This window comes from Dromiciops gliroides, chromosome 5 (genome assembly GCF_019393635.1).
Source record: "Dromiciops gliroides isolate mDroGli1 chromosome 5, mDroGli1.pri, whole genome shotgun sequence".
Classification (NCBI taxonomy): domain Eukaryota; kingdom Metazoa; phylum Chordata; class Mammalia; order Microbiotheria; family Microbiotheriidae; genus Dromiciops; species Dromiciops gliroides.
This window is the reverse complement of record NC_057865.1, coordinates 10,585,391-10,608,747: the sequence shown is the minus strand read 5'-3', so window position 1 is coordinate 10,608,747 and position 23,357 is coordinate 10,585,391. Positions and strand designations below refer to the sequence as shown.

At 41.9% G+C, this 23,357-nt stretch overlaps 1 protein-coding gene across 5 annotated transcripts in view; it reads right to left on the bottom strand.

The window, feature by feature from the left end:
* The window catches only part of HDAC9 (histone deacetylase 9), an 895,346-nt gene that overhangs the window by 372,921 nt on the left and 499,068 nt on the right, over window positions 1-23,357 (bottom strand). For all 5 annotated transcript variants that reach the window (XM_043966016.1, XM_043966014.1, XM_043966013.1 and 2 more), the window contains 3 exons: window positions 21,245-21,367; window positions 18,134-18,347; window positions 17,276-17,493 (listed from right to left, as the gene is read on the bottom strand). In XM_043966016.1, the coding sequence (XP_043821951.1) occupies window positions 17,276-17,493; window positions 18,134-18,347; window positions 21,245-21,367 (555 nt within the window). The remainder of the gene's footprint in view (window positions 1-17,275; window positions 17,494-18,133; window positions 18,348-21,244; window positions 21,368-23,357) is intronic.

Genomic DNA, 23,357 nt, shown 5'->3' with positions numbered 1-23,357 from the left:
CCTGATCTCCCGAAATAACAAGAGTCAAAAGATAGTGAAATAAAGAGGATCAATGGAATCTGTGGAGGAAGGACCTTTCCTGATTTCCCTCCCTTCCTCCTTCCTATTTCACTGCCCCTCCGCACCCCGTCCCACGCTCATGTCTCCAGTCAAAATTAGCTTGTATTTAATTTGCATTTTTTTTGCTGTGTACACATTGTCTCACCTTTTAGGACAGAAACTCTTTGATGGAAGGGATGATTCCATTTTTCTCTATCTCTGTGGTCTAGCAAAGTGCTGAGAAGTATACAATTAATAAATACTTCCTGATTGAATGAGGGGAGAGTAAGATGAGTAGTGGATGCAAAAGGTATTAGACTTATAAACCCTTTCTTTTTGTACACTGAAAAGTTGGATAGGGTAGTTTAATAATAAACATCTCATAGGAGGAAGAAACCCAATCATAGGTGGCTATGGCCAAGTGATTAAAGTGGTGATATACTTGAAATGCACTGGGGTTTATGAGATAGTGTGACATGGAGAATGGAGTGCTGGCCTCGGAGCCACACAGATGTGTTCATATCCCACCTCAGACACATTCTCTTGGGTGACTTTGGGTAAATCATTTCATATCAAAATTGCAAGGAAGATGTTGACCCATAGTAGTAGAGAGAATTTCCTCACTAGCCATTCCCCACACTAATGAAATCACAAATCTAGTCTCTATCATTATTCCTATGAAACAAGAGTTAGAGGAGACAGCTCAACATTGAGGAAATTTTCACATTGTCTACTGTTTATTCCAAGGTAGAATTGTTTTTGTTTTTAAATAATCAGGTTCCTCCATCTGATTTTTGCTTCCTTAATTTCCCACTATCCAGGAAGCATTTTATTCAGACTTGAATCTTCTTTCAGATAATCTTTCTTTCTTCCTTTCTTTCTTCCTTTCTTCCTTTCTTCCTTTCTTTCTCTTTCTTTCTTTCTTTCTTTCTTTCTTTCTTTCTTTCTTTCTTTCTTTCTTTCTTCCTGCCTACCTGCCTTCCTCTTTGTTTATTTCTTCCTTCTCCTTTCTTTCTCTGTTTCTTTTTCTCTCTTTCTTTCTTTTTTCTCTTTCCTTCCTCCCTTCCTTCCTTCTCTCCCTCTATCCCTTCTTCCTTCCTTCTTTCTTTGGATGTATCTGATGAGGTATATTTCAGCTGAGTAACCACAAAGGTTGTAAGGGGAACTCCCTGTTGTCACAGTAGGATAGTCTCATCTTGATGTTTCAGACATCTGGAGGTGATTCTCTCCAACAATCTGGCTGTTAGTTCGATAGCTTGCAAACCCATGCTAGAACATCTGTGTGACAGAGAAACGTGCAAATCTCTGTGAGTCACTGCTGTCGACCTCGACCCATCTGTAAAGCATCCTGTCCTCCAGTTGTTTGACATCAGGTGAGCTACTCTATCCAGGCATCCAGCAGAGATTAAGGGAACTTCTGCAGTCCAATTAAGAAACATCTTTTTTTCTTCCCCTTTTATCTGTGCTCTGACTCATCTGTCAGTGGGGCTTTTTCTCTTCATGCTATTGGACAACAATGGTACTGAATGCTCATAAAGCCACCAGCAGCCCTAGTCAATGGTGGGTTGGAAGTTTAAAAAAAAGGACAGATGTTATGGAGACAGAAGACAGGATATTGTATGGATTTGGTCATTCCTTTAAAGTTCTCAAAAAATTACCACCAGATCTCTCAAACCCTATCCAGCCAAAGGCTGTATATTGGCAAATTCCCAAATTGCATCTGGCTCATCCTATGTCTCTTCTCCCCATCTTAAGCATTTTGTAAGTCCATTGATAAGAATTACAATAGGATAAATGCTATATACTACAGGCTAAACCCTCTAAGACTACCCTCTCTCTACTCTGTCTGTATCTTGAACCTACCTACTTATTTACATATTGTCTCTCTGACTAACATGTAAACTCTTTGAGGGCTTAACTTTTCTTGGTATCCCTAGCAATGAGCACAGTGCCTAGAAACTTAATAAGTACTTAATTAATGCTAATTTATTGATTCATCCAATTGAGCCATGCCATTAATTAATAATAGGAAAAGCCTACCCAGTTTTTCTCTTGGTGCTAAAAGGAGACTTGATGATCTATTCCATAGCCTCATTTAAAAGTAGTGACTTGCATCTGTGTTTTTTCAATACAGTTTAGGGTTAAGAGTAATAAAGTGGGATGAGGGAACTCAGATTCAAATCCTACACTCGTCACTTCCTACCCATGTGATGATAGAGAAATCATTCAGCACTCATTCTCGGATCTTAGTTTCTTCACCTGTAAAATGAGGGGTTTGTTTTGTTTTGTTTTGGGTTTTTTTTTGCAGGGCAATGGGGGTTAAGTGACTTGCCAGGGTCACACAACCAGTTAAGTGTCAAGTGTCTGATGCCAGATTTGAACTCAGGTCCTCCTGAATCCAGGGCCTATGCTTTATCCACTGCGCTACCTAGCTGCCCCCCAAAATGAGGGGTTTTAAAGAGGATGATCTTTAAGATCCATCCTCTCTATGATCCTATAATCAATTCCATACCTTTACTTATCTCATAGAAAACTTACATTTCCTTCAAACAACTTCAAAAATGGAGATTGCCAAGTATATCACATAAGGACTTGAATCTCTTAAACAGGTAACTTGTACCTTCCAAAACGGCCAATGAAGCAGTTCATGCACTGAAGAGATAACCTTGAAAAGTTGCTTTCAATCAATTTGATGATGGTTTGCCCCCCACCCCAATGTCACATAATAAAGCAAACTCCCTTTTGTTTTGGTAGTAGCAAGGATGAATGTAAAAATCCTTTATTTAAAAAATAAAACCTTTCCCTTAAGCACCAAGAAAACTTGATAATAAAAAAATGACTCTGGGGTCAGAGGGTCTTGATTGGAATCCAAGCTCTGTTACTTCCATATGTGACCTTGGACGAGTCACACTAACCCTCAGTTTCCACATAATGTAAAGTCAGGATGCTGACAGCTGTGATAGATAGGCAGAAGAATTGCTACAAAGCTCCAATGAGATGATATATATGAAATGCACTACAAACCATAAACACTAACATAAATGTTAGCTTATTATATTTATCATAAGCAGTATTTAATTAACATAATTATATTTATCATAACAATATTATTTTTATATTAAAAGCTGTATTGATCTTGGGATGGAGAGGGGTAGCTTCTAAAATCCCATGCCCCTTTCTTCTTTGGAAGGCCTTCAAATATGTAGATACACCAACAATTTCAATAGAAAATAAGCCCTTAGAAGGCAGTGACTACATTATTCCTTTTCTTTGCCCCCCAGCACCTAGAACAGAGGCTGGCACATTGGGGTAGAGATTCTTGTGGAATGCCAGTAAGGGACAAGAATAATCAAAGGAGTTGGTCATTTGCCAAGGGGTCATTGATCAAGAGGAAAGGCCTGTGTAAAAATCTAACTACCATTGTTGGAAGTTTAAGGGGATTTATTCCCAGAAGGCTGGGGGTCACAACAATGCTGATGATTGGATGCAGCAGTTCACAAAGTCTCCAATTACTAGTAAGTTCTTCTGGACATTGACGTCAAGCCCAAGTTCACACCTCTGATACTTGCACCCATCTCTCCCAGTACAGCCCACTGGGGACAAGTGGAACAAAAGCAATGCCAGGTCCTGTGGCAGCCCTTCAACTGCCTGATGGCTCTTATACCCTTCCGAAGCTTCTCTTCTACATTAATAATAACGGCTTGCATTTCCATTGTGATGACTGTGTGCTGGGCATGTGCTAAGAGCTTTGCAATTATTTTCCTCATATGGCCCTCATAACAACCCTGAGAGATGAGTCATTATTGCCCCCACCAAACATATAAGGGGACTGAGGCAAAAAGGGATTGTGACTTGACCACGGTCACACAGCTAGTGGGTATCTGAGGCTGGATTCGAACTCGTCTTCCTGACTCCAGGCCTAGTCATCCAGATGTCCTGCATGCTAAACATCTCCAATTTCTTCCAATGATCCTCATGGTACTGCCCTCCTCTAGATACTATTTGGATTATCAATGCCCTTAAAATAATGATTGTTTGCTTAGATTTTGAAAACATCAACCCTAATTAATTGGGGGGGGGGATGCAGCCCTGGATTTCAGAGGTTTATAGAGCACTTAATTTTTTTTTCCTACCCCAAGGCAGATAAACAACTTCTGCAACTTAGAGTCTTAGACAGAGGTGCCTGAGTACCAAGAAGTAAGTGACTAGCCCAGGGTCCAACAGTCAGAGATAAGGTTTTAATCCAAGGCCCTCTGGACTCTGCTGCCAGTTTTTTATCCACCATGCCACTGGTCTCACAATGCAGTGTTACTGATTCAGCTGACTATAGTGTAGGCATGGTTCTGTTAAATGGATGGTACAGTTGCTGGATTGAAAGCAGCTGGGTTAAATGATATCTGGAAAGGGCTTTGCAAACCTTAAAACACTCAATCAAGGGTTCTTAACCTGTAGACCAGGGATTTGTTTTTATAAAAATCTTTCCATTATAATATTTCAATATAATTATGCACCTAAAATATTATTCTAAGGAGTCCAGAGGCTTCCTCAATCCAACTGCCAAGGGAAGGAACCCCTATAATAAAGTCTGGGACAGCTAGGTGATGGGCACTGGACCTGGTGTCAGTAAGACCTGAGTTCAAATCCAGTCTCAGACACTAGTTGTATGACCTTGAGCAAGTCAATTAACCCTATTAGCCTCAATTTCCTCATCTGTAAAATGAACTAGAGAAGGAAATGGCAAATTACCCCAGGATCACTGCCAAGAAAACCCCAAATGGGATGACCAAGAGTCTGACACAACTGGAAAACAACCGAACAACAGCAATGATTAACAAAGGCATGCTGATATTAATGTAAGGGAGCTCCCGATCTAATTCTCCATGAAGGTAGGGGACTGTATGGTTATCTCTCAGATTCCCTACTTGATCTAAGAGCCAATGGGAGGAGAGGTGAGGAGGGGGGCAGGGAGGGGAAGGACTTATTTGCTTTGGTGTCTCCTTTGAAGTGCCTAGGATTAACTCCAGCCTAAGTGCTCACATATTTTAATGCCCCATTTATTTTTCTTTCCCATATTTTCTTACCTCACAGTCACAATAATCTATTGTGGGTTTTTTTTCATTCATTTTATAAAAAACATTTTGTGGAAGATTAGCTGCCTATAGAGAAAAGAAGAGGTGCGCCATCCTCATTCCCCTCCCCCTCCCCAGCCTCCAAGTTAGGAAGAGAGCTTGGGACACACCATGGAAGCTACAAATGATTCTGCTGCCACAGTTATTGTTTTTCTCCTCTAAACAAAGTGTTTCAGCCCCTCTGATGAGGAAGTTTCATTATAAATGATCAATTAAATCAAGGGTGGGTGGAGGCTTCTCAGTGGAGGCCCTGGAAGGATACTGTGGCTCAGTGGTTTTCTCAAGGCTCACCAAGTCCTTACCATCATCTGTTTAGATTGAGGCAATCAGATGGGTGGCTGCCTGTGTCCCTCATGGCAAGGTCAAAGCCGCCTTTGGAGATAGTCAGACAAATGCATGCGCAAAGCTGGGCTTGCCAAATCAGGGCTACCATGTGTAGAGACAAATGGGCCAATGACACGCTGCAGCCCTCAGGGTGGGAGGAATGAAATCCGACAATGGTAATTAAAGAGCCCAGCATGGAGGAGGGCTGTCACCGGGCTAGAAGGGAATTCAAACTGACGGCAGCAACTCTTACTTTCCAGAACGAGAGCCTGGTTCAGGTTTCTCCAGATCCAATTTTCAGAACCCAAGAAGAGGCATTTTTCCATCTATGGCTGGAGGCCTGTCAACATCTGTATTTTGATTCAGCTTGGGAAAGGCGATGGAGTAAACCAGGGCAGCTCGATGCTGCGTCCTGGGAAAAGGAATATGAGATTTTGTCCCAGCTAAGAAGAGCTGTGGTAGGCCAGGGTCAGACCCGAATCAAAGAGCCATGTATGACCACAAACCAGAAAGAAGCAGAGCAGGCTGCTCGTGCTGCTTTGGTTTGGGTCTCAGAGGTTCATGAAGCTGGTTTCATGGGGAACTAAGAATGCTACAAAGTCAGTGGACAGGGATAGATTTAGGATGTGAGTGGTGAGGTTCATCCCTGTCTCTGCTATTACTGCTGTTATTACTGCCCATAGGAAGTGAGGGGAAGAGATCAGCAGCAGCCTTTGGGAGAGCTTGGTGAGCTATGGAATGTTCAAGGGAACTAATGGCTTCTCCTTGAGGGACACTGGACAAATCACTTGACACCTCTCCACCTCACCTTCCTCATCTGCAAATAGGGGTAATAATAGTTCCTATCTTACAGGGATTTTTAAGAGTCTCAAAAGGCAGAACATATGCAAAGTGTTTTACAAATCTTTAAGCACCATCTTAATATACATTATTATTTGAACATTACATCAAAAAAGAATGATAAGGTCACAGCAAGGAGGGATCTTTGAAATATCACCTAGTCCAAACTCCTTACTTTATAGAAGAGTAAAAAGTTAAGTCATTTGCAGAGCTGTAACTAGGATAAGGCCACTGGGGCTTTGACTCAGAGTGCTGGAAAGCTGATAACGTCTATATACCTTTACTATCATGGAATCTCTGGCTTTAGCACCCAATTAGGAAGAAGAACTAGTTAAACAAGGAAACTACTATTCTTCCCCCTCCTGAACAGAATGGCTTCCTCATGTCAAGAGATCGCTGGCCCTACCACCCAAGCAAAAATGTCTTTAAAAGTCAATTTGTGTGAGACTGGTACCTCTGAGCCATGTGCTTTGTGCCTATCTCTCCATGAGAAGTCCAAGGATTTCTTTCATGGTTTCTTTCCCCCAACCCTTCCCTTCCCTTGCTCCTAAATAAACTACCACCTTATTCTAACTAAAAAAAAAAAAAAGTCAATTTGTGGCTACTTTTTGTGTCTCTTATTTTAGTCCCATTATGTGAATATTGTTCCAAGCATAAAAATCAACGTTATGTCTCTGGTGACTTGCCCAAGGTCACACCTGTGGTATATATTAGAGCTAGAGCCTAATCCAACTTCCTGTAATTCTAATTTCAGCATATTTGTTCATTTTTTAAAAACTCCTTATCCTGCTGCACTGAGGCCACACACGGGCCAGTAGCCTTTAAGTCAGCAACAGCAGGCACAAAGAGATATAATTCTAAAGAAGCAACATGAGAATTAGAGGAATATAGTCCTGTCCAAGGAAAGAGGAAGATACTGGTGCAGGAGAAGAAGAACTACTCCATTCTATCTCGAGGCACAGGAGAATTAGGCTTTATTATGCTAGTCACATTTTCTTATATGCATCCTATGGATGAAATGCAAATATCAGCCCTCCCCCCCATCCATTTGGGGCTACAGTGGAAGAGGCAACAGCAAAGCAAACAAAATCCCCCATTCATATTGTTGTACAGTCATTTTTAGTTGTATCTGACTCTTGGTGACCCTATTTGGAGTTTTCCTGCAAAGGATAATGGAGTGATTTTCCATTTTCTATCTCAGCTCATTTGACAGATGAGAAGTCGGTCAAACAGGTTAGGTGACTTGCCCAGGGTCACACAGCTAATAAGTGTGGTGCAGCCAGATTTGAACTCATGAAGATGAGTCTTTCTGACTCCAGGCCTGGCTTTGTTTGTGCGTCCAGGCCATGTCTTTACACCAGTAACACAACTGAGTCCTTAGCGCATACCCCATTTGCAAAGCTTTATTATTATTAGGAACTATTATTATTTCCAACGGAGGTGGTTACAGGCACTAATACAGCTATAATGGTTTTCTCTTCCTCAAAGTCAATGCCCATGAGAGAGTTCCATTTCAAGCTTCCCTCTGGGGGATGCCCAGGCTGCAGCTGCTTCGGATTCTGAGGACTTTGCCACCATAACCCTTCATCCTAAAACCAGTGACTAGGGCTGCTGACCCTGCACCATCCCTTCCACCATGCTGGCCTCATTTTCCTTCTGGGGAGTTCCTTTCAGGGCCCCTTGTGAAGGACGACAAGAGGAACTGTGCATCATTCCCTTTATAGCTGAGTTTCAAAGGCCTATGAGGTCTGATACCATGCTCAGGCACCCTTCCCCCCACCCTCCTCTAGCTTGTGTATTGCCATCCACTATTAAAATGTACCCATTTTAGGCAGGGACTGTCCAGTTCATTGCGTTATATCTCTGGCCCCAGCACAGCACTTGGTAAACACTTAACAAATGCTATTTGTTCTTGAATGCCCTTCTCTATCCCCACTGACATTAATACAGACTCTAGATCCAAAGTCTGGGGGTCATTTTCCCAACCACAGGTATTGACAGAGTCAAAGGTTTGGGGCCAAGGCAAACACTCTTGAAAACTTCTCCTTGGCTCTGGAGAGTTATTCCTTTCCCTTGTTTGTGAGCTGGTGCGAATGGGGGAGCACACTTCTTTTAACAATGGGAGGAACGATCCATCTGCTGGCCCCTCTTCCCTCTCCTTCCACTGTGGCATGTTCTCATGAGAAAAGAGTGCTTCTATCCGAGGGCCTGGTATCACCATAATAGGAGGAGAAGAAATAGACTTTGAGCTCAGCTGAAACTTGACACGCACACAAGATTCCATCCCATGATTTAGCTCTTCAGCATTGGCCCTGGGCCAGCTGCAGGAATGCATGAGATATTTATCATGAAGTAATTTCTGAGAAAACCATATGAGCAGAAAAATGAGGTAAGAGAAAGAAAGATCAAAATGCACGAGCCCAAAGAGGTAAGCCACAGAGTTCAAGCTGCATTTCCTCAAAGAGATTTCCTTCTTTCTGTGATGAGCTTCTGGAAAGAGGAAAAAGGGACAGATGAGTGGGCAAGGAAGAGTCTGTGGTCGCTTGTGGCCACTTGGAGTTGGCAGGCGCATTAGGGAAAAGGAGGTCAAAACTCACTTGGTGAATTCCTGTGAGGTGATACTCATCCCCATCCCATCCACCTTGGGACGGAGAGACAAAGCCCAGAGCAAGATCAAATGAGGTAACGCATGCAGAGTGTGTGGAAAATCTCAAAGCAATGTAAAAATGGGAGATATTATTAGGATTAAGCTTTGCCTCTGATGTTTGCAAACAGAGCCATGTCACTTTTCCCTATAACTAAGTTAGAGATGCTATGGTGTTTTCAGTTTGCTTAATCACTGAGTATTTCAGATCGAAAATGACCGGCATCACCAATTTGTTCAATTTTACATCTTCCATGGAGCTCCAAGGTTATTCAATTATGTTTTTATTTTCTCCGTATTTGAAAACATGGAGGTTTCAGAACAAGAAAATAACATTACAAATTGCCTCATTCTGGTTTCCTTTAAATTGTTTTGAATAGAAAAATCCTCTGGAGTATTGGTCACCAATTCTTAGCTGGAAGGGGCCTCGGAGGTCACCCTCTCATTTGACAGGTGGGTAAAGTGACTCCTAGAGAAGGTAAGGTGATATGTGCAAGGTCTCCTGGAGAGTAAACATCAGCTGGGATTTTAGCTCAGGCTCCATGACGACAAGTTACACATTCTTTCTGGTGTTCCATGGGGGCAAACAAAACACGTTATCCAGGTATTAATGGAAAGAATCTGATTCTTGACATAATTAACTAGAATCAAAGAATCTCACCATCAGTAAGAGAAGCTCTTCCCGGGATCAGAGAACTTTAAAGCTGGGGCATCCAGCCCAATCTAATAAGTGCCTACTGTGCACCAGTCCAATCTAATAAGCATGGAGTAAACACCTACTATGTGCCACTCACAATGCTGAGGATACAATTGCCAATTAAAAATAGGAAGTATCTGCCCTCAAGGAGCCTACATCTAATGGAGGGGGGTCAATAGGAAAAAGGGAGACAGGGAAAGAGCATAGTGGGGGGATTTCCAGAAGGTATCTTGTTCCTTGGAGCTAAAACCAGGAGATGAAGAGCGAAGTGAGCCCCAGAGTCCAGTTTCTACCCTCAACGAAGGCAAGCAATGGGAGGAGTTTGGGCCTCCCCCATTCCAGCCTTCCAATCACTGAGGAAAGAGGAAAGAGGAGGCTGTGGGAGGTAGTGTCCATCAAGGCTTGGCTTAGCAGCATGGTGGTGAGCTCATTAGAGGTAATGAGCTAAGCCTGGGAAGGACATCCTCTTCTTGGAGGTGAAAACAGACTGAGAAGCAGATGCAGAGTAGAGGGAGACATATGTGAAAACAGCAAAATTCTCAAAGAGTGAGTGTGTGTGTGTGTGTGTGTGTGTGTGTGTGTGTGTGTGCTTCTGCCTAAACACATGAGTGTAGAGAATTTAAAGCCCCCCCCCCCCCCCCCGCCATTCACTGACCGCTAACACTAAAATAGCTTCCTTTTCTATTCTTTCAAGTTGGGACAGTAAAAGCGGCTTGTCCCTTCCCTGCTTCAATCACCTGTGTTTTCCTGTCTGATCTCATGGAGACCCGGACTCCCCTCAGCTCCTCTCCTCCGCTTTTGTTTTTGGGTGCAGCCGCTGAATTCATCGGCATAACCAGCACTGAGGCAAAGCTGTGACCCACCCATGGCTTTGAGTCCCAGAGAGCTGCCTGGGGCACTGAGGGTGACTGGCCCAGAGTCACACCAACAGCACACGTCTGAAAGCAGGACTCAGGCTTCTGACTCCAAGGCCAGCTCTTGCTGGTGAGATACTACACTGTTCCCCCCAAAGAGGAGTCAGCACTTCAGGGCAAAGAGCCCTGCCTTTCCAGGCAGAGGATGTGAGTTCAAATTCTGACTTTGATGATTACTGTCCAAGTAACCTTGGGCAAGTTGCTTAATTCCCCTGGGTCTCAGTTTCCTCCAGTGTAAAAAGAGAGGATGGGCCAGATCGCCTCAATGATTCCTTCTAGCTTTGGATCTGCATAGAATGCAGTAATCCAAAGAACCTTCTCCATCAACGTAATTTAAAGCAAATTCATCTTGAGGACAATACTGGTGTTTTCATATTGTTTATGATTCTCGTGGACCTTCATGTCTGAGTTATTCATACATATTCTCTACAGATTCCAAGGAATCAGCACCACATGGGTGAGCTCCCCGATAAGATTTGCTTTCTCCCGCCGTGTCCTAGAGGGAGGCTGCTTTTCATCTTGCCTCCATCCACAGGGCTGGGGTGAGCATCTGCCTGTCAGAGACTCAAGGGGGAGACAGGAGAGAAAGATGCACTGAGCAGCCCCAGCACCAAGCGCAGAAATTAACCAAAGGCAGTGGGATCCAAGGAGCCGATGAGCCAGGCACTGACCTGGGCACAGGGAAGAGGGGAGCCATGGGCATGGAGATGAATGAATGCTGCTCCTGCCCCATCCTGAGCTCCAGGGCTGGGTGACCTGCTTCCCCTGGGGCACCCAAGAGATAAGGAGAGGAAACAGTCTACACTAAGCACCCAAGTTTAAACAACCCAACCCGGGCTGGGCTTTTTAGGGGGAAAGTGATGCAAACATTGGATGAACTTACCTGAATAAATGATAACATGAAAGCATTGACCATCAAGGGGAGCAAAGGGTAGTATAACACTGTGGGCAAAGCATCCACTTTGGTGCCCCAGGACATGAGTTTGAATCCTAGCTATGGAATGTGGGGCAAGGCTCATCACTGGACCAGGCTTCAAGTCTCCTTCTCTGTATAATGGGAGGGAGGGATTTAGAATCTGAGCTGGAAGGGCACTTAGAGGCCATGAAGTCAGACCCCTCATTTTACACAGGAGGAAACTGAGGTCCAGTGAAGGACAGCGACTTGTGGTAATAACTAAAAGAGCTACACTTCGACTCTGTGCCTGGGGCTGAGGCAGCGTGTCTCCTGCTAGGGCACCCTCCCTCGAGGGCCCTTTTCTAGTCTAAAGCCAACGTTGGACTTTGGGATGGTGGCTAGCATGTGAAAAGATGTCTGACTTCTCCACAAGCACCTAAAAACATTGTAGAAATAGTGATTCAAATAATTCTGGCTATATTATATAATATGCATGTGTGACTATGCATACATATAGACCTACTTCAATATTTACATATTTATATGAAATATAGAGGCTGAAATGGGACAGATCTGCCCAGTCCTCTGAAAACTTTGCGTTATATTGGTCAGTGATTACTAGTGCTGTTCTATCATGGAAAAATTTGCCAGAAACCTAAGAGGAAGAGAGAGGAGTCACTCAATCCTTCACCTTGAAATAGAAGATGCTATATGTTAACGCGTAGCTATATATGCATATATAGGTATGTGCACATATGCATACAAACATACATATATACATACATGTTATAAGTCATTGTGTATATAGGTATAGTGTATGTCTATGTGGGTATATATATGTGGCATGTGCGTGAATGCCCATGCATCTCCGTGTATCTACAATGAACACATGTGCACTTCACATATGCACACATACACATATGTGTTTATACATATATGCATATACATGAATGATTCTTCAAATGTGGTTCAGAATCCTTTTTTGAGGCATTTCAGATCTTGAGCATTTCCCATTCAGGACCAAAATCAGCTTTTCTCTAATTGAATCTGACCAGTTGGCTTATTGTTTTCACCTTCTTTTTTTTTTTTTTTTTTTTTGCAGGGCAATGGGGGTTAAGGGACTTGCCTGGGGTCACACAGCTAGTAAGTGTCAAGTGTCTGAGGCTGGATTTGAACTCAGGTACTCCTGAATTCCTGAATCCAGGGCCGGTGCTCTATCCACTGCACCACCTAGTTGCCCCTTCACCTTACTTCTTAAGAAGCTTTTTCTTATCCCCTTCTTTCTTCAACCCCCATTAAATGGCCATAACAAGCCAGCAATATTCAATAAGGGCTTTCCCCTTTGCCTGGGCTCCCAGTTTGCCCTCAGGTTTCCTCAAGGATATAGTCTTACTCTGACTTCGTTTGGTAGAAAAACAGCTCACCTAGATATTAGGATGGCTTGGGTGCAAAACCTGCCATCTACTACTGCGATATCAAGCTTCGTGCATATTTTACCAATGGTCAGAGTGCAAAAATAAAACGCCTAATCCCAATTGCCAAGCGGATGGGCCATAAGCCAGTGACACATCAATAAACCTTGGAAGTAGGTGAAGCAAAATCTGGTGTCAGAGGCAGGAAAGATCCGAGTGGGAATTCTGCAGGACACTCATGCTGGTTGTGTGGCTCTGAGCAGGTTTATTTCACGTCTCTGAAATTCGGGCTCATCTGTAAAGTCAGATAATACTAGTACCTACATCCCAAGATTATCCAGGGGAAAGAAAACATGTAAAACTACTCTGAAAACTTAAATTGTACAACATAAGCATCACTGCTGTCATTGCTATGTTGTTTGTATCATGGTGCTCACTTGCCAACAACCCCAAGAGAGATGGAACCAGAAGCCACTGGCTTCTTTGATGGCTTCCTGAGAATATACTGGAACATAACAGAGGTAAAAAATGTTTTTCCATAATAAACAATCTCTCTGGTCTTTTTGTCCTCTTGCGGAAGGTGAAGCTTTTCCCAATATGAAGGTTCCCCTCTGTTGCTTGCACCATCTTGAACACACATCTGGCAATCCATTCCTTCGATGAAAAGCCAGCAGAGTCCTGCCTGTGTCCCCTAAAACACCCAAGCTGAGAGGGGTCGACATATGATGCTCTGCTTGAACTTTGAAAGTTTTCTTGGTCTTCGTTGGGTCTAATTAGGACAAGATTTAATAACCCAACCACTGGACAAACTATGGACCGAAGGGCCAGGTTTGTTTCCAATTTTGTGGCGAATTCTCTCTACAGATTCCAAGGAATCAGCACCACATGGGTGAGCTCCCCGATAAGATTTGCTTTCTCCCGGCCGTGTCCTAGAGGGAGGCTGCTTTTCATCTTGCCCTCCATCCACAGGGCTGGGGTGAGCATCTGCTGTCAGAGACTCAAGTGGGGAGACAGGAGAGAAAGATGCACTGAGCAGTTTCTGATATTAAGTAATGTGACTCAACACAGAACGGTGGCATCTGGAGGTTATGGGCATGATTCAGTCCAAAAGAGGATTCACAAATAGTGGGAGGAAGATTTGTATTAGCCAGAGGCTGGCGTGCGATTTTCAAAGGAAGAGAAGAATTTATTGACACAGTGACAGTCTTAAATCTAATCACCTTTTTCTTCAAAAATTGAGGCATGTACACCCATTTTTAGAAAATAGGACTGAAAGAAAAAGAGAAGCTCCTCCAACTCAATATTTGTTATTTTTAAACCTCTGATTTCTAAGCCAAACGATTACTGGTAATGCAAAAGTCTCTTGAATCAAGCTCCAACCTGAATGTCAGTCCAATCTCCTCATTTTAGAGATGAGCAACCACAGATCAGAAGTGACAATGAGCTAGGTGACAGTGGACAGAGGACTGCGCCTCAGAGTCAGCAAGATTTCTGTTCTTTAGACATTAACCAGCCCCTACACTCAACACTGGGTAAAGCACTCAACTCAGCCTCAGTCTCTTCATCCATTAAAATGGGATACAAATCGTACCCCCCCCCCCTTACAAAGGCACTGGGAGGTTTAAATGAAAATGACTCTATGAAGGGCTCCATAAAGACCAGCTATTATCATTGTGTCCAAGGGGCAGATTCAAACCCGGTCTTCTAGCATGAATCTAAGAGTTTGTTTTGGTTACAGTTTTTCCCAGGACCCTTCAGTTCAATCAATGAGTCAATTCTTAAGACCCTACCCTGTGCCAGGTACTGCTGAGGCTGGGGATAAAGAACCAAGCCACACAATAGTCCGTAATCTCAAGAAGTTTAACATTCCCCCCCCCAGTAATTACCTAAATATCTCTAAGCAAACATAAAAACAAATAACTGTTTGCCCTTTGTGCTAACCCTTGTGAGTTGGAATCTTGTGACGTCAGCAGCAAATCCCACACATGAAAGAAAGGGGTTTGAACGTGAAGGTTCTACTTTGTATAGGTAGCTGACCCCAGGGGTAGAACTCGGGCCCTCTGTCAGCTGATCATGGCATGGCATGTGAGGTGGCCCTGCCTAGCTAAGGATGTCCTGCGGCAAGGCCCAAGCCAACTAGAGATAGAATATTGGATCTCTGCTGGCTACCATGAGCTACACAGCCTTGTCCTCCTGGCAGGTTCGATGCCTTCTATCACCGAGCCAGTATTGCCATGTTACGTACCCTTACCAAATGCATTCATGGTAAATCTGGTGCCACTTGGTTGTCTCCATAGGAAAACCACCCCTGAGAGAGACCTTTGGATTTCCATTCTAATGGAAAATCAGACTCGCAACAAGAAGTCTAGACCCTGCAACAAGCAGTTTTGGGTCACTTTTGGAAATAATGTCTGAACAAAACTACGTCTGGACAAAGTCTGCTACCATTCATGGGCTCAGAGATCTAGAGACCAATTCTCTTCGTTCTACAGATAAAGCCTTGAGACTCAGGAAAGAATGACCTCAAATCAGGCATATGGTGAGATGACAGATGTGGGATTTCAACCTTGGTCCTCCTCCTTCTAACGTCAGTGTACCTTACACTGAACCACACTTGCCTTTCATTTGAGCCAACTCAGTATAACTTATAGTAAGTACTTAATAGACAAAAGGATTCATCCTCATGGAGCTCCCATACTACTAGGATAATAATGGGAATTAACAGCAGAAGCACAGGCAAGGAAAGGAAAATCAGACGCAAAGCAGATACCAAGGAACTTCAAGGGCAGAAATACCAATTGGGATGTTGTGACCTGATTTTGTCCAAGAAATGTAAGGAGTAAAAAAATATTGTGTGTGTGTGTGTGTGTGTGTGTATGTACACACATGTGAGAGAGAGAGAGAGAGAGAGAGAGAGAGAGAGAGAGAGAGAGAGCGCAAGAGCACTCTTCCATTATGTCAGGTAACTCAATGTTCTATGAAATAATTACCTCAAAGAAAGCTGAACCCTCTTTTGATAGTAATGTACAGTTTTTTCATCCTCATTACCTGACATTGGTTGTAATGGCATCCTATTTTTATAAACAGATTTACCCATATACACATAACATCATTTCATGATATCATGATTAATTCACTAGAACCCAGGCAACCACTAAAATCAGGAGAACACAACATTCTTCCACAAATCCCATTAAACCAGGTCGAACCTCTGACCATTTGGAATGTAGGCTCTTTAGAAGCTGCTAAACAGAACCCAGTACTTTATATAAATAGCTTGCTCATAAAGGCCACCATCCTTTTCCGTGGCAGCACGACTCACAACAAAGAAGCATCAAGCTAATTGCCTCACCTAGCTACCTCTGGAACTCAAAGGCAAAGAAAGCACACAAAGTAACCTCTGAAAGCTTTTTGGTTTTTTGATTTCTCCTGTTCTTCTGCAAGTCTGGAATCATTGAACTATTGGATTCCCTAGCCCTGTGGTCCCTTGAAGGAAGTTAGGGGGTAAGAGGGAAGAGTGTGAATCTATAGTATCTAAATCTACTGAATTGCTCTCACCTTTCTACACATTGCATGAAGGCTTGGTATTTTCTATGGCTCCCTTCCCCTGGGGAAATGTGGGTGGACTTTGTCATTCTCCAACATGAACAATAGTTTGACAGGATGTCCAAACTCAACTGAAAATGATCATCTCTACCTAGATCTTTTTTGTGTGTATGTGAGGCAATTGGGGTTAAGTGACTTACCCAGGGTCACACACTTAACAGTGTTAAGTGTCTGAGGCTGGATTTGAACTCAGGTCCTTCTGACTTCAGGGCCGGTGCTCTATCCACTGTGCCACCTAGCTGCCCCTCTGCCTAGATCTTAAAGTAGAAGCTAGAGGTGGGAGATTCTAAGGAAAGAGTTTCCTTCTCTTACTATTCCCCTCGAGGGGGCTGCTGTCTTCTGGTTTCTTATGCTTGAACCTTCTGTACACCTTCCCTCTATTCTATTGTCAGCTGAGAAATCCAAGGATCCTGCTCATCACCTGGAGGTGTCAGGCCTTTGTGTTTTGAGGTTTTTAGTGGATCTGGCCAACCCTCTTCAGATCTGGTAGAATCTTAGCAGACTTGCCTTTCCTAATCCAATCAAAGCCTCAGGTAACTATCAGGCCTGATTAATATTTTTTTGGAAATGTATGTCTTCTATGCTTAAAATTTCCAGACCCTCCTTCCCTGTAATATCATTCCCATTCCGCCAAAGCTTTTGTCTGAGTGAATGTGCCGAGATAGTGGTTTCCAATGTCCATCCTACACAGGTTGGTATGAGGGTGCACGTGAGTGGAGTTTTTAAAAGTTAACGTCAACAGCAATCAAAGCCCTGATGGAGATGACGAACTCACTTTGTTCATGTGGACCTGCTGCTGGTACTGTTTCTGTTTCTCCAGGAACTGCTGGTGCTGCTGCTGAATGACCAGCTGGGCCAACGTGCTCTGAGGCAGAGGGGCAGACTGGGTACGGTTCAGGGGCCTGTGACGAGGCAACTTATGGGCACCTCGAAGGCCAGGCGATACTCTCTCCTTCGTTGCCAGGGGGGACTGAGGATGGAGGGGAACCCCACCTGCAGAGCAAAGAAATGACATCTTGCTCAGATCACTGGAGACACATCATAGAGAGCAGAAACAGTGGTGATGGGATATGAACTTGGAAGAGCTAGGGACAGGTTTAGATCAAGTCAATCCATGTAGCACAAATGAAGGACCTGTCAATTGCTACATATTTGGGGGCACAAAGACAAAAATGAAAAAAGTCGCTGACCTCAAGGAGTTTACATTTTTTTGTGGGGCAATGAGGGTTAAGTGACTTTCCCAGGGTTACACAGCTAGTAAGTGTCAAGTGTCTGAGCCTGGATTTGAACTCAGGTCCTCCCGAATCCAGGGCGAGTGCTTTATCCAGTGCCACCTAGCTGCCCCCAGGAGTTTACATTCTTGAGAGAGAACAAGCAGGACTGCAAGTAAATAAGAATGCGAGATGACCTGCCACATGTGCCTCAGACCACATGCCTTATAAGAGCCCATGCTGATAACTGGCAGGTAGGATGAATTTAATTGGAGGAGGGAAGGCTAATGAGCATTTCTCCCATCCACCTTCTCCTGCGGTACAACATTTGACCAGTACAATAAGAAAATTAAGGGCGATGGCTGATGAGCTCTAGAGGCTTCCAGAATGAAGCCCAAAGCAGTGGGGCCCCAGTTAATTACCAGCCACAAGAAGCTTCTGTTGCCTCATCTGCTCCTTCAGTAACAAGTGCTGCAGGAGTGCCTGGTGGCTGCTGTTGGGTTTTCCTTCTAGGGTAGCATGGGGATGACTTGAAGATGCTGGGATGCTTCCCGCGTATTGCCCCGGCAATGTAACTCCTGGCGGCCTCAGTGCTGGGGCCTCACACTTCTGTTTGTCTTTGATGGAAGATGAAGCCTGTGTCAAGAAATAACAAAGAGCATAATCCCTTTCATCCACTCAGGCCATTTGGACTGCACATAATTAGATCCGTTTATTATGTCATCATTTCCCAAAACAATATCCCCCCTCTTACCCAATGAATGAGTAAAGAAAGCTGTGAGGCGCAAGCCTGTTAAACTAACCGAATTAAGGAAAGAGAAATAAAAAACAGGATTGAAGCCACTTGAGAGAACTCTGGATTAGGTGTCAGGGCACGAAACTGGAAGGAGAGGTTAGTTTGGGATTTCTTTTTTCTTTCTACCAAGAGCATTTTAACATCTGGTTCAAGTAGTGAGTTAATTTCTGAAGAGATTTTGAAACATTTATACTCTGAAGGTAGAAGGTTTGCTGGAGACATAAAATTTATTCTAATGACTAAATCCAAGAAAAATTCTATATAGATCAAATGTCCAGACAGATAAGTATCCATTATATCAGAGCAGATAAAAAAATCACCCATTCACCCTCTCCTGATATTTCTCTTCAAGCTGACTCCAAGAAATGATAGGTTTTTTTTTCACAACTTCACAAAATCACAGAGTTGGAAGGTACCTCAAAATCCACCCTGTGTAACCTATGCCTGGACTAGAATTCCTTCTGCTACATAACGAGTTAATGGCCACCCAGTCTGCCTGAAAACTTCCGAGGTTTTTTTTCTTAAAAATCCTCTATGCAAAATGATGAAGTGTAATTTATTGAATTTCCTAGTTTTCTGATTTGAAGAGCCTCCTAAATACATCTTTTTTTCATTTTCTAAAATTCTCAGTTGTCTAGAATAAAATCTAATTTCTCACCGGGCTGCTCTATTTGAGACTTCTCAGACTGAATTCTCCTCCATGCCCCAGGAACCTCATTGTTGGGAAAATCTCATTATCTTGCAAGATCCCCTCAATCTTGGGACTCCACTTTATTACCCCCCTTTGCCCCTCTGGTTGGAGGGACAAATTCCAAAACCTCCATTTAGGGAAGGAGCTCAGTTGCGATCTCTCCTCATTTCTCAAAGGGCTACTCTCCTCAGGAAATTCTTTGACTTTTGCACCATGCCCCATGATAGGTGTTTACCCTGGGAGGATGCCCCTTTCTACCCCTGCCACTTTTTGACTTTCTGTGTTCAGTCTTCCCCAATTTTCACCTTCCTAAGATTGCAGGACCTATGGGAGTTAGTAGACCATTAGGGTATCCATCAAGGCCCTGATTCATGTCCCTGTCTTGATTCATTAGCCAAGAAAGATGGCGGTGGAGACTATGGCCAAAGGTTTCACTGCTGATTATAGACTTGATGATTATACCTTGGGACTCTGACAGTCAACTGTCAAGCTTCAGAAAGACCCCTAGTATTATTGGAGTTTATGAGTTTATTTTTGTTGTTGTTGTCATTTCAGTTGGGTCCAACTCGTTGTGACTTAATTTGGGGTTTTCTTGGCAAAGATACTGGAGCAGTTTGCCATTTCCTTCTCAAGCTCATTTTACAGATGAGGAAATTTAGGCAAACAGGGTGAAGTGTCTTATCCAGGGTCACACAGCTAGTAAGTAACTGAGTCCATATTGAAACTCTTGAAGATCAGTCTTCCTGACTCCAGGAGAAGTGTTCTATCCATTGCATCACCCAGCTTCCCTTTGAATCAGGAGTATCCCCAAAATCATATCTTCTTTCATATCATGCAAGTCACATATTTTAATACATGAATTGAGGTGAGCCCCTGCTCTTTAAAAATAATACTCAGCTTATTTTTTTTTGTTTTTGTTTTTGTTTTTAGTGAGGCAGTTGGGGTTAAGTGACTTGCCCAGGGTCACACAGCTAGTAAGTGTTAAGTGTCTAAGGCCGGATTTGAACTCAGGTACTCCTGAGTCCAGGGCCGGTGCTCTATCCACTGAGCCATCTAGCTGCCCCTCAGCTTATTTTTAAATGTTCTGTTTGCAGCAGCAAAAAAAAAAAAAAATGAGAAATGAGAGGATTGAACTGGAGAATGAACTAGAGAAGGACTGAACAAGCTACAGTGAATGGATTTGACAGAATTCTATTGTGCTCTAAGAAATTATGTAAAGGGTGATTTAACAGAAACCTAAGAAGACTTGTATGAAATGATGGAGAGTGAAATGAGCAGAACCAGAGCAATAATTTATATAATAATAACAGTTCTGTAAACACAATCATCTTTAAGTTTTTTGTTTTGTTTTGTTTTTTGTTTGTTTTGTTTTGGGGGGGCATTAGTGGTTAAGTGACTTGTCCAGGGTCACACAGCTAGTTAGGGTCAAGTGTCTCAGGCTGGATTTGAACTCAGGTCCTCATGAATCCAGGGCCAGTGCTTTATCCGCTGTGCCACCTAGCTTTCTCCTAAAGACAACCATCTTTGAAAATTTTAGTAATTCTAATGAACATAAGAACACACCAGGATTCCAGAAGATATATGATTAAACAGGCGCCCCGCCTAATAGAGAGAGGTGAGGGACTTGGAGTATAGTCTGAGACATACATGTATCTGGACATGGCTACTCTGGGGATTTGTTTTACTTAACTATACATGTCTGTAACAAAGGATTTTGATTTTCTTTTTTTCTCTTTGTGGGAAGGGAAGGGAGAGAAGGTGGATATTTGAAGGAAAATGCAATTAAAATTTTTAAATTACATCTGGTTGATACTGAACTGACCATAATACTTCATGAGTGCTTAGCACATTCTCAAATTTTACAAAAATTGGAACCAGATTAATCCTCTTTGTAGGATCGTGCTAAAGAAGGAAGGTGATGGACAATCCCCAATGTTTGTCCCCAAATGGACACATCCTGGCAATAATTACACAGACAATAACAAGAGAAAATGAAAACTCAGTTCATTATTCTAGAAAAGAAGTCTGCTCTGATAGCTTACTTACACTGAGCTGTGAGGGCACAGCAGGAAGACCCAGAGTTATGTTGGGCAAAGATGGAGATGGATAGAGGCTTAAAAGATTCATGGACTCTTCATGAATCAGAAGACGCTGCTGGGAAACCATTGGCTAGAAAAAAAAAAAAAAGAAGAAAATCTTAAATGAAGATATAATTATAAGCATAAAGTGTCAGATTTCAAGAAGTTATGACATTTTAAATAGTATTGAGCATCCATAAAAACAGTTGAAGTATTTACAATGAAATAAGAATTTTGATGCAAAAATAGAACTACTTTTCAGTAACACCAATCTTTAGCAGAATTTTTTTATTTGTTCATTCCCATGCACCTTTCCTCTTCTAAAGTCATTGTATAAATCCATTTTGGTTCCACTTTTTAAATATATATATATATATATCACTCCATAAACATCTTTCCATCCTTCTGAATATTCCTCACATTTGCTCATCTTAATTGCCTTGAAGCATTCCATTTTAACAGTGTATCACAATTTATTCGATCAACTCCTCTACCCACCTTTCCATTGCTGTATATTTAGGTAACTTTCAGTTTTATGAAATTATACATAATGATTTTATATTTTAAAACACTTTGAATAATCAATCAATAAACATTTATTAAGTACCTACTATGTGCCAAACATTGTGCTAAGTGCTAACGAATAGCATATTTTTTTAAATCATAGTTTCATAGTGTTAAGGGCTAAAATTCTAGCTAAACTGTCTAAAATATCTAATGAGTGGTCGCCAATAAATTTTAAGCTTTAGCAAGAGTTAGACTTTTAAGTATTTATTAAGGAGAATAAGAATTTGGTAAAGAGAGAGAGAAAGACAGTTTAGCTAGAATTTTAGCCCTTAACAATAGTATATTTCCAAGTATGAAAGTGTTGGGTCTAAGAGGATTTTTGAAAAACAATTTTAGCTCATTCAGGCAAATAGCCCTTCAAAAAGATTCTATAAACATTTGGACCTACCAGTAATATATAAACAGTATATCAAATTTCTGTATAGTCAGCATATCAAATATCTCACAAGCCCAAAAAGACCATTTTTCATTGCTTTTACATTTACCAATTTCATGTTTATGCATGTGGTAAAACTTCAATGTTATTTCATCTATACCACTTTGATCATTAATGAGAAATTTTGCAAGGGATTATTAAAAAGGTGTGTTTCCCATTAGAAAAAGGCCTGTTGTAATCCTTTTCTATGATTTATCAATTATGGGATTATATTTACCTTTGCAGATTTTAATAGTTATTCATATATTTAAGATGTTAAGTGTTTATTCATCATGTTTTCTTTAAATATTCCCGCAATATGTTGGGCTTTTTCTTTACTTTGTTGTCATTTACATTCATTAAGTTTTAAATGTGTAATTGGCACATTTATAAATTAAATACACTTATATTGTCCTTAATAATTTTTTTATTTTTATTTAACAGAAAAAGATCATCTTTTTCCATAAATGAGAACACAATATTATTCGATTTCTTCTGTCTTCTTCATCAGTTTCTTTTGCCAAGTCTTTTGCCAAGGAATCTGGTATGACATGTAGGTCCAAATACATTCCCCACCAGATCTGCAAACATTTTTTCTAAGCATATTTTTAAATAATGTATTATTTCCACAGTTTTAATTGTCTGCAGATTTGACAAAAATGAATCTTGTGAAAATATTAGGTTGGGGTCTTTTATCTCTATTCATTGATCTATTTCTCTGCAACAAAAATTTATGATGATATCACTTTGTCATATATTTGAAAGTGTTTGGAGTGCAAGAGTATCTTTACTTGTTGTTGTTTTGCTGTTAGTATTCTTATTATTATGTTCCTTGCTATTTGTGCCTGTTTCTTTTTTCATATTAAATTTATTGCAATTTTATCAAATCCTATGAAGAAAACTCTACTCATTGCATTATGTATATAGATTAATTCTGGTAGAATTGTGGTTTTTTTTGGTTTTGTTTTGTTTTGTTGTGAGGCAATTGGGGTTAAGTGACTTGCCCAGGGTCACACAGCTAGTAAGTGTTAAGTGTCTGATGCTGGATTTGAACTCAGGTACTCCTGACTCCAGGTCCTGTACTCTATCCACTGTGCCA